The 12189-nt window shown below is 39.1% G+C and overlaps 1 protein-coding gene across 2 annotated transcripts in view; it reads right to left on the bottom strand.

Annotated features, from left to right (window-relative positions):
- FSHR (follicle stimulating hormone receptor) overlaps nt 1-12189 on the bottom strand; it is an 81301-nt gene that overhangs the window by 49181 nt on the left and 19931 nt on the right. For both annotated transcript variants that reach the window (XM_059840835.1, XM_059840834.1), the window contains exon 2: nt 2902-2973. In XM_059840835.1, the coding sequence (XP_059696818.1) occupies nt 2902-2973 (72 nt within the window). The remainder of the gene's footprint in view (nt 1-2901; nt 2974-12189) is intronic.

The raw sequence follows: 12189 nt of genomic DNA, 5'->3' as shown, positions 1-12189 counted from the left end.
AAATATCAAGGAATTATTTTTCTTTGAAAACCAGAAAATTCAAAGGTCTTAATTCACTTTGAGGGGAAATATAACAGAGTTAGGATTCTGAGGGAGGACTCACCCCTGATTGAACCTAGAATCATAGAACCATTAAGGTTGGAAAAACCAGATATTTCACAGGATATTCTGAGTTGGAAGGGTCCCTCAAGGATCACTGAGACCTCCAAAATCATCAAGTCCAACCTTTGACCAAACACCACCATGTCAAGTAAACCTGTGATGTCCAGTCGTTTCTTGAACACCTTCAGGGGTGGTGACTCTACCACTTCCATGGGAAGCCTGTTCCAATGCCTTGAAACCCTTTCTGGAAATTCTGACATTCTCCCTGGTCCAACCTTGACCTCCCCTGGCACAGCTTGAGGACTTTTCCTCTTGTCCTATTTTGCCTGGGAGAAGAGGCCAAGCCCCACCTGGCTACAACCTCCTTTCAGGAGATGTTCTGAGGATAACCAGTCTTTCTGTTAAAGGTTGAGGCAAAGAAAGCATTAAGTACCCCAGTGTTTTCCTCATCCTTAGTGCCAGTGTTTCCCCCTTGGTCCACTAAAGGAATGAGATTTTCCTTGGCCCTTCTTTTGTCGTTAATATATTTATAAACCCCCTTTTATTTCCTTTCACAGAAGTGGCCAGATTGAATTCTTACTGAGCTTTTGCCTTTCTAATTTTCTCTCTACATGACCTAATGACATCCTCATATTCTTCCTGAGTTGCCTGACCTTTCCAAAGGTCATAAACTGTTTTTTTCCCTGGGTTGCTGCGGAAGCTCCGTGTTGGTCTGCTTCCCCACCAGCTCACCTTTCAGCACATAAAGACATTATTTCTGTGCCTTTAAGATCTCCTTCTTGAAGCCTTTCTGAACTTCTTTGCTATTCAGGACTCTTTCCTAAACGACTGTTGGAACCAGTGTCCAGAACAGGCCAAAGTCTGCTATGCCTAAGATGGTCCCTGACCACCACATTTCCAACTTGCAATCAACTGCCTCATTCCCTAGGGATGTTTCCAAAGAACACCATTTCCCTCCAAATTCTGGGGTTTAACACCCACCCTGTTCTCAGAAGCACACCTAGGAATGATGTATTAGTGATGAAAATCACGAGTGCAGCTATGCTGGGCTGAAGAAGATGCTGTTTTTCTTCAGTAACACGTTCAGGAAATATTGTCACTCTTCATTTTTAGCCTACTCAGTTCTAGGGGAGCACACACATACACTACATTGAAGTGTCTCATTTGTATACATCAGGCCATCCACATTTTACCATATGGAGGTATCACATTATTAATAGCTGTTTTCCTTAAATAGGCTACAGTTTGCTTAATCTTTCTTTCTGTGCATGATCTTGCAAGAGTAAAAAGGCTTTCATACAAAGGCTGTGTTTTTATATGCAAATCTATTATTTGATTACCCACTTTTTTTGTCCCTACATTATCATGAATATTTCTGATGAATGTTTTATGGGTTAGGTTTAGGATTTGTGAGCTATTTCAAATTTTATCTGTTTGCTATATCATCTGCAAATACCACAGTTTTGTTGATGTTGATTGGCCTCATTTACATATTTATCACACTTTTATTTTCAAGGAAATTTTACTATAAACTGACTGTCCTCATTTCTCCTCCATGTACTACTAGTAGATGGATGTATTTTCAAGCTGAGCCCATTTCCATATATAATTTCTTTGGTTAACAATAAATCACCACTTAGGAACATCCCATTCAATGCCTTCATACACATCTGACATATGGTTTCTGAGTAATTAAAGATAACAGAAGCAGCTCACAATGCACTTTGTAGCCCACTTCACAGTCCAAAGTGCTCAATAATTTTCGTAAGGATGAGGCTAAAATGAGCCCTCACCACCTTCTTGCTAAATCCCTTATTCATGCAAGAGTACGAGGGAGAAGGGTAGGAATGATGCAGAGAAATGTCCTTTGGAGTTCTGCCATTGCACACACAGCACTGAAAAAGGTACTGCATTTTAAGTATATTTCCCCACTCCCACTTGGGTGAACAGCCTGTTTGTGATCCTTTCCTGTCAGGGTTCAAGTGCTGTTCTGTTTCTAAGCAAAATGGGATTTGCCCATATATGAAATATTTCAGAAAAATCATACATGAGGCAGAATAATTCAGGTTGGACAGTGAGGGTTATAATTTCTGGTGCTAGCACCAGCTAAGCCATAGATTTTCTGTTGTCAAAGGGAAGTAGGAAACATGTTACACAGGGTTTTCCCTTCTAGTGGTGGAGCTGCAATGCCTCCACAATAGCATACTAATGAATGTAAGATATATCTGTTCATCAAAGGTGCTCATAATTGTACCTCCAGGCTGATCACTAAAACTCACAGAAATTAGCTGCTTACACTCTTTGTGTACTAAGATTTTTGGATCTATCACCTGTAAGAAAATTCTCTCATACATCCTGCCAGCTGCCTCTGAACACGTACAAAAAAATCCTATTTAGTTAATTCATTAGTGAAAAGAGAATCAGCTGACCTATTATTAACAGGAGCTCTTTCCTCCCTAATCTTTCCAACTGCTTCATTCCAAAACTCACAAAATATTCATTTTCCTGTGGTCTTTTGCTATGGCACTGCATTTATTATTAACTGCAATGACACTCCATGCTCAAGCAGCCCTTTGACTGAATACTGCCCAATTGCTGATATGAAAATATATTTATGACAACATTGTTCTGGAAGGTGTCAATAAAAAAAGCATTCAATTTTTTCTTTAAGCAGAAAGATAAAACTCCTCGAAGCTCAGTGACAGGAACTTGCTCACAGGCTGTAAAAAGAGTTGCAATCAGAAAGTGCTGCTTGGAGTAAAATAGTTGTTTCCTAGTAAATATTAACACAATACATACATTTTCTCTAGGTCAACAAGTCCTGTGAAAGCTCCTTTGGGAATGACTCTCATCTTGGTGAGGACAAATCTCCTGAAAATAGAGAAAACAGGGTGATTATTTATGATTCACAACACAGGACTGTGCAGTAGCCTTGCCAGCACAGGCGAAGCCTTTCTCACAGGCACAAGGATGGTCTCCTGGCTGAAGGCTTTGGCATCTACATACTGCTGTAACATCCAAAATTACAGCACAGCACTGGGACTCTTCAGGGGAAAAAGCATCATTAGGAGTTGCCATTTCCCTTTTTGCTACAGGAAGAAATCCAGACTTGCAGCTTCTCTGTTTGCTGAGAGGGAGCAGCATCTTTCTCATCTCAGCTGCTCTTTTGAGTGATGCTCCAGCACAGGATGAAGCACCCCTGTGGAGCCAGACTGGGATGAGATGCTTACTCAAGGCTGTAAAGTGCTCCATCCATGCTCATACAGGAAAATTCCTTGACCTGCTTGCTGCACAGATAATTTGAGGAGTCAGCTACTGTGTCCCATCATTGCAACTTTAATAACTTTATGGCTTCTCACAGTCTCTCTTCTAATTAGTTGATAATGTGCCACAAAATTGGGACTTTGTAATACTTGATCACACATGCACCAGGACAAAATTTTTATCATTTTTAAAGGTCACAGAATATACTTTATGAAGAAAACCCATTTGAAATACCCATTTGAAGTATTTGAAGTGTAAGGCTTTTTGTTAACCTAGAGTCATCTCCTTTAATCTCAATAAACAAAAAGAATATTAGAAAACTTCTGATAGAACTCAGCAAATGGTATATAGGGTTTCTACTACTCCTCAGAGAAATAAGATGTCATCTGCATGACTGTTTTCTTTCACACATGTAATCATTGATAAGAAGCTAGCACAAACAAATGCATATATTACCATGACCTGCTCATTACAAGCCATCAGATAATATTGGTTGCATTGGGACACAGTTGTTAAAAAGGGTTTTTTTTTCTTATTTAAAAAAAACACCCACTCAACTTACACACATGGACACAATTACATACAAACATCACAACCTGGGATTCAGTTTCTTAGTCTGTTTTTCTGTGGAAGTGGGGATGAATTTTTTTCTGCATTACCTTGGAAGTCTTTTTTCCAGTGAGCATTTCTGCCAGACCACCCCTAATTTTCATCATCAGATCACCTTTCAGCTCATATGCTGTCTCACTGTAAGTTCTGCAGGAGGACAGAAATGGGAACTCAGCCTGCTATTACCTGCTGTGCAGTCCTGCAAATTTTAACACAATGCCTCAAAACTAGAGTCTTACTACCTTACCATTCACATAAAGTATTCATGCAATCCTCATCAATGTTTTATTTGAGATGATTAGCCAGGAATTTTCATGGGAGATCATCGTGTTTTAATCAAAATTTTAGGGGGAAAAAACCTATTATTCTGTCAGAGTACCAATGTGACAAGTTCACATTTTTTAATTGTAGGTCTTTAATAGAATCTACTCCCTCATGAGTTAATATTTACTTAAGCAGGAAAAAGTCAATGCACACCTCACCTAGTTCCAGAGATGTCATAGTGATTACAGCAGGAGTGAACTTGGTCCCACACTTTTTTTAGACATTGAAATTTATGGTATTCTCAGTTGTGAAAGACGATGAAGTCAATTTGGTATTTCATTATTCTTGTACTATCGTTAATGTAAATGAGAAAGAGCTTCAACACACTGTCACACAAGAATTACAGTATTGAGATCATTATGCAAATGTTAGAAGGATAAAAGAGCTTCCAGAATAGGCCTAACCTGGATTAGGCAATTTGTAAAACCCGACTGAAAACGGGGCTGGTGTCCTGCATGCAAAGCTGGGGCTGTGCTTTCAGAGTGGATGGGTACAATGGATCCTTGCAGAACACCCAGCAGGCTTAGTGCTACAAAGCTGAACCATCAGGAAACCCTTTAACTTTGATCTGCTTTGAAATCTCTCTCAAACTCTGCTTTGTAGAAATGCACGCCTAATTTCTGAGCCCTAAGAAAAGGGTTTTGTCTGAAAAGCCACCTATCATTTTGTTATGGCAATGTGCTAAAATTAATCCTCTCTCTGCAGGCACAGGTCATCAGGACATTTGCAATTTTTAATTAAACACTGGCCTATGCTGTGCTTCACCACAACAAGAAATTACAGTCTGCTACAGAAACTAATGAAAAGAAGGGAACCTCATTCATAGATGGGGTTACTGATATGAGAAAAGCCACATCTGCATAAAACTAGAAATCAGACCTTGAGTTTCTTTGTTGAAGATGCTGATATCCTGTGTTAATGAGGTGCCAGAATTCAGGATCCACGTGTCTAATGCCCTGGAGCAGTTAAAACAGAATTGAAGTTTAATAGCTGAAATCTCATATTCCTCTTAAAAAAAAATTAAGGTTAATTGTTTTTAAACATCTCTGTGTGAGCTATAGAAAGTCAGACTTAAAGGCATAACTAACAGTGAAAATTAGAATCAGCTACTCATTGAATTATCAGCTGTATAATGAATAGAATCTATTATAACTAGCCAAATTCTCTAGTGTCAATAAATCTCACCAATTAGTCTCCAAGAATCAATCTGTACTTAACATGAGATACTGGCTGTTCAGCACCAATTCTTTCTGAGGTATATGGAGAAAATAAATGGAAAGCATTTCCTAGGTTTTGTTTCTGGCACTATATTAGGGTAAAATAAATGAATACAGCCCACCTTTACTCAAGCAGGCTTCATGTCAAGAGAAGCAAATAAAGAAAAGCTTCCTTTAAAAAATGTGTACTTAAGACAGAGACGCAGTGTTTGGTCCTAAAAATTGATGTTGGCACTTAGGTACCAACTGAAAGGCCTAAACATTCAGTGAATGGTGTGGAATTGAAAACCCAGAGCCAGGTGCCCAACACAAGGCATGAGAAAGTCCCAGAAAGGACTCCAGTGTTGGAGCCACCAAAAACTTAACAAATGACACAGCAGGAAGCATGGAAAAGGAAACAAGCCCCAGATGGTCATCCTGCATTGTGGGAAGGCAATATACATAGCTAGAAAGAGAAAAATGGCAATATTGACTACTGTTATTCACTATGTAAAAGGATAGATTTCAGTCTGGCCCATTGCTTCAATGATATCCAGGACAGGTTTCTAAATCCTGACTTAAATATCTGTTGAATGTGATTCTTGAGGAGTTTCTTGGTAGGGACTGAAGCTGTCTGCTCCAGTTTTACAATCACACTCATACTTTCTATATTTCTCTGGACTGAACATACAAAATTCCCCCAGCTTTTTTCCATTTCTAATTTTTAATTGTTTTACATATCTCTATTGTATCATTTTTGTTTGTCCCACTAATAGGTGCGAGTAAACTCCGCTATTATGAAGCTGCTAAAAAATGTTGTAACTTAAAGCTAGACCTATCAAGATGAGGACAGAGCTATCTCCTATAGATTTGTTTATTTATAAAGGACATTTAAACCTGATGTTTAAAACAGCAGAATCTTGGTTAATATGAAGCCACCGACACAGATGACTTGCACTTTAAACCATTATGAAGAACAAACAATAGAAATGCATCTTGATTTTGTATGGCTGTGTCTAGTATCACAGAAATATCACAGTGACAAATTAATCTCAAAGCCTACAGAGGACATGATGCAAAGAACAGAAATCAGCAGATACCACTAAAATGTTCTGGAAGAACCCTCTAACATTTCCAGTTATGAAGAGATTTATTGATCTTTTCTTAAAATAGAGTCTTCTTCAGCTGAAGTAGTTCAGACAGGCAGAGCATGAGATATGAAGGAAAAAAAAAATCTTCAGAAAAATTAATGTTCTCTCATGCAGCCCCACATGATTCCAGTGATACAAAGGAGCTTGACCTCTTAATGAAAGGATGGAGGACTGGATGTCATTATTCAAATATCTGATGCTCAAGGTGTGAGTGATTAAAAAGGCTTGTAAATTAGAAGATTAAAAAAGAGGACCTATGCAGTTCATTTCTGCTAACTGTCTCTGAAAATAAGTGCAAAAGAAACCTGTGAAGTCAATGTGGCTACACTGTGTTTGTGAGGTTAGCCATTTGTGTTCAGAATGGTGCATTTTACATATTCATCAAAAGAATTCTCAGACCCTGGTCCGACAAGTTTTCCTTGAACAGTTAATATAGTGCTCTTTGGTATAAATTTTGCACCAGAACTTGCTCCCACATTGCTTTTGTGTCCCCTCCTCCCAGGCCCCTTCCTTGGCAAAGGCCTTCCCCTGCCATTGGCAATAACCTTGCACAACACAGAACTGCACTGATTATCAGAAATTAGACTGGTTAAAAAAAATAAAATAATTTCTGCATCATAAAGCCTGGCTGAGTTTAGGTCTTTCAAAACACTCGTTAAAACACATTTCTTAGATCTACTTAAGTCACACACAGTTAATCAGAAAAGTGTGTGCATTGTAGAATTATCTTCTCTGCCTCATGTAAATTGCAAATTCTTGACGTTAAAATGAACAGATACTATAAACTTTATAACTTAAAGACCAAAGGAAAATAAAATAAAAAGCCAAAAAGATTCGGCGACCATAATGCTAAATCACCAACTTTGGTTCCAAAGAAATAAATGTGATAGGATTTTGAAGAACATTTTTACTTTAATCTCTGAGCTAATAGACTGATGCTATCACCTTCTAATCCTCTGCAGCAATGTGCATTTTGTCAAACAAAGATTTACAATAAAATTTAATTTACTCTCTCTAATTCTTTTTGGTTGTTTCTTTGTTTTTTCTTCTTGCTTTGGAGGTTCCTGCATGAGCAACAGATTAATTTTGCTTTACATCAGGGGAAGGCAAAATGATTCTATGACCTATTTAACGTGCTCTTGATTAAATGCACAAATCAACAAGATCCTGTATCCTGGTGGGGTGGTTTTTTTATTCTGTTTTTGCTTGATTAGTCAATATAACAGTGAAGGACTATTTTGCTTTTCGTGCTGTAATAGGAGACAAATAGATACTGCAGACCACATCCCAGATGGTGCAAATCAATTGATCTGTGTCACTTTGGCCCTAAACTTCTGTCTTAACTCTCATCAGAATGAATAATGAGATTCCTTAGAGCAGAATGCGATTTAATTTAAATTTATGAAGAACATTTGTAAGCCTCCAGCTCACTGAAATGGGTTCACACTGTCATCTGACTTCACTGTGACTAGGGCCTGGTTCCAGTGAGCATCTCACTGGGAAGGGGCACATGTAGATATATATGAACATTAAAGTACTTCTGCTACTCAGTTGCCTAGGTGGAAAATCTCTGGAATCTATTAAGTAGGTTGTAGGTGCTTTCAGACAAAGCTATGTTTTCCCTTTCCTAACAGCAGGCAGAGAGAAGTACAAAAGTCACAAATTGGATGCTAAACATCAGGCTTCAAAACCCATCAAGCTAAATGCAAAAAGCTTGGGTTTATTTGCTTTTTGGTTTTAAAGTCTTTAGAGTGCATTCATATCATGCTGCTAAGCTATTTTCAACACTCATGGGGCTTTAATTTAAGAACGGGAAAAGATTTGTATTAGTCACCTCAATTCCATGGGATTCTGAAGTAGGGACTTTGTAAAGCTGAGTAAAGCAGGATCATGAGGAATGACACAGGCAGTGACAAAAAACATCTCCCACTATCCTGCTGCCTCATCTTTTCAGGGAAATATGGCATTATCTTATGAGAAATCCAAAGCCAAGCAGAATATTTCTCTAATAATGACTATTCATGTAACTACAGATTCATTTCAAAGACTGGACCCTGATAGCTCAGGCACACTTGAATAATGGAGGAAGAGCTTTGCAATTCATTTGTTCAACTGAGACATGATCCCTGGATTTGAGTGTCTGAGAGACCCTACTTCATACACATGCAAATGGATTTATGAGAGAAAGAGCATAATCCCTTGCTAACATGCACAATCTGGATTGAAGCATCTGATCACTGCATCCACCTAATGTGCTTAAGTCAGCTCCTCATCCCTTTTAAATGCTTGAGGAAGAAGTTATCTAGACAGTGCAGCTGGTTTATTCCTCTTGTGGGATAATAAAAGCTGGTAAAGGTGAGTATTCCAAGGAAAATCTGGGCAATGCACATTTTATGAAGAAGACAGAAAATGTAGGGTTAATCTGGGAGGGAACGTGTTCTCCTTTCAGGAAGGCTACTTGGGAATTGCTTCAGGTCTGGGAATGATGTAAAGGGCATCTATGAGAAAGAAAATATTTTGGTTTGTGAGCGATTAAATAAAGTATTGTACAGACAAAGTAAATACAATTAGAACAGTGTTGATAAAATTATTAGTGATGTCCATCTGCTTTGCAGGTCTGAATCTAAAAGGAATAAGTGCAGCAGCTGATGAAAAATCACTTCTTAATCTTTATCAGTGGCTTCCCATAAAAATCAATTTCCTTTTCTTTTTGGAATTAGATTAAAAGGATAATTAATAGCACTGATTGCATTCCTATTCTAAATTTAGTTAACACTTACCCAGTGTAATAATGCCCCCCAGCCACAAAAAGCTGCAGGGAAGCATTTCAAGATCACACCCCCAGTGCCCTGTAGGCTTTTCACAGGGTGCAGAGTGCCCACAACACCATAGCAGGATAACAACAGGTCTGTTTTCTCAGCAGAACTGTGATGCTACTCCCACAGGCACACAGCAAATTTGCTGTGGGATTTGTTTTTCCCCTAGGACCTTGCTTAGTTCAGCTAATTAATTGCCCACAGTGCCCAGAGGGAGCTAATGCTGATAAGAAGAGATAAGGAAACAGAAAATTATTGAGAAAAAAAACCAAAAAAACAAAAAAGACTGTTAAAGTGGTCAAGAAGTGGGCTTGTAAAGCTTACTCTCCCTCCTCCCTGAGTTAGTTTTCCAAAGCCAAGGCATGTTTAGTCTCAGCACTGATAGCCTTTTCATTTCTGGACAAAGCACACACTGTCCTCAGTAGCGCTGCCTCATCCCCCAGGGCACAGCAGATAGCTTCCCCCTGAGGTCACACGTGCAGCCAGTTAAAAATAAAGCTCCAAGGTGCTTTTAAATAGCTCTGCTCGAATGGGGTGGGAGGAATCTGGATATGGAGGAACAGGGGAAAAAAAAAAAAAAAAAAAAAAAGAGAAAATGGCAAAACTCCCAATCAGGAAAAGGAATCCAACACCAAGAGTTTACTCGTTAATGGTCTACACTTGCTGTAGTTATTTCAGTGTATTTAGGTTGGGTTGGTTTACACTGAGGCAATGCTGGAGATGCACAAGAGTTGTGATTATTCAGACCAGCTGCCTGTGTGTGTTAACTGATTTTGTAAAGTCCCTGACAATCAATTTTGTTGAAGATTTAGGTGCAAGTAGCAGTAGCTACACAATGACATCAGGTAAAGCAGGCAAAGCAATGCTGTCTTGGCAGGAAGGGTCTCCTCCCTGCTTTAAGCTTACCCAGAGCTGTAGCAAAGCAAAGCTGGAGCCCTGGATTCCTCTACAGTATATACACATACAGAGAAAAAGGGCACAAATTGCAGCAAACAAGTCCTCTTTAGGCCTCTGAGCAGAATCATAGTCATCATGTTTGCATCTTGGAAGAGTTTAACTACTTGGGATGAGTTACCACAAAAAAGGCCAGCAGTAAGCCTGAAAGCACAGCTAAAATTGCTTCTATTAATGTCAAAGGCATGCTGTGAAAAGTGTTCTGTGCAAGATAAATAACACCAGCGAATGAAGTTATCCTGTCTTGGTTACAGAGAGCCAGGAAACAGTGATTGCTTTATTTTTACAAATAGCTATACTTTTATTAGTTTTGATTATCCTGTAAGACACCATGCTACTTTTAGAAGAGCACATCTTTGTTCCTCACAGCTCACTCACAGGGGCCTTTGAGAAATGTACAGCATGTGATGAATGTACAGCTTCCTTATAACCTGACCTTGATATCTGCAACCATCTTTATGGTGAGGAGGATCCATTAAAAATTCATTCACTCTGAGAAACATTCTTGGTGTTACATCTATTTTTGTTAATAGCTCTAAATTAATATCTCTGCATATTTTCCTAACAAAAGGAGCACTGTACAAGCACTGGGTATTTTGTTCTTGCAAAAAGAATGTTTCACTTTGCATTCTTTCCCATGGGCAGCTTGTCAAGGCAAATACAATTCTGGAAAATGTCCACAGTCCAATCAGATGGGAAGCTTTTTAGGTATTGTCTTCACAGCTTTCTTCTCCTCTTTTGATGCAGTGCAAGAATAGCCATCCTGCTCACACACAGCCAGTCACTGAGACTCTTCCTGTCCCAAGAATAAGTCAAAAAAGGTCTTACTTCACAGCAGGGAGAAAACTGGAGTTTGTTCATTGCCTGAGGTGGTACCCAAAAGGTGACAAGTGTTCTTTGTGTGTGGTGTTTCTGCCTCTAAGACTTTGGGACTTTCTATGTTGGCAGGCCCACCATACATGATGTTGTTTTTATGGACTGAGACAAATCCTCCAGGGACAAAATCCCTTCAGTTCTGAGTCGGGTGCCTTAGGAAAGGTAAAAGAGAAAAGGGAAGCTTTTCTGCAGAACTTCTTGCTGAGCCATCACTGAATAGCAAAACATACCAAACATTATTTGTAACTGTGACCATTTATCTTGATGAATTCATTAGAAACAGCTAGAGTGCTTTTTATCTCCTTTCCCATCCATATCTCCATAGGCACTCTACCTATGCTGCTTCATGGGACACAGCTGGAATATCCCAGAATATTAATGAAATAAAAAGAAAGATACTCCCTGTTACATTCCCTACTTAGCACACAGTCTAATAAGTAGCAGGGTCCCCACCAAATATTTGGATTAATTTGGATACATGCAAAGGCTTGTTTGAAGTTGTAATGAGACATCAGATACTCCCAGTGCCAGAGCAGTCAGAAACCATTTAGGAAGCAGTGCTGAGACACTGTACTCCTCTTTCCTATCTGAATATAAGCTTTGCAAAAGTAAATATTCTCTCTGCTATCTACTATGTGCTGTGTTTTCCAAAGAGCAGTGCGAGTGTCAAACACAACTAACTCAACTGGAATTTTTGGGAAAACAGCCTCTCTGGGAGGAGGGGTCCCAGAGAGGAACAGCAACTACTCTGCTCTTCCCAGGGCACCAGCCAGACTTGTGCTGACACAGCTGTCCTGAAGTACAGAAATATACTGGGCCTGTGCCCCACACTCCTGCTTTTCCAGCACCATGGCAAGTGGAAAATTTACCTCTTTTTAACTACTGAAGCAAACATTT

The sequence above is a fragment of the Haemorhous mexicanus genome, chromosome 3 (assembly GCF_027477595.1).
Source record: "Haemorhous mexicanus isolate bHaeMex1 chromosome 3, bHaeMex1.pri, whole genome shotgun sequence".
Classification (NCBI taxonomy): Eukaryota; Metazoa; Chordata; class Aves; order Passeriformes; family Fringillidae; genus Haemorhous; species Haemorhous mexicanus.
The sequence above is the reverse complement of the archived record's forward strand: the minus strand, read 5'-3'. Positions and strand labels throughout refer to the sequence as shown.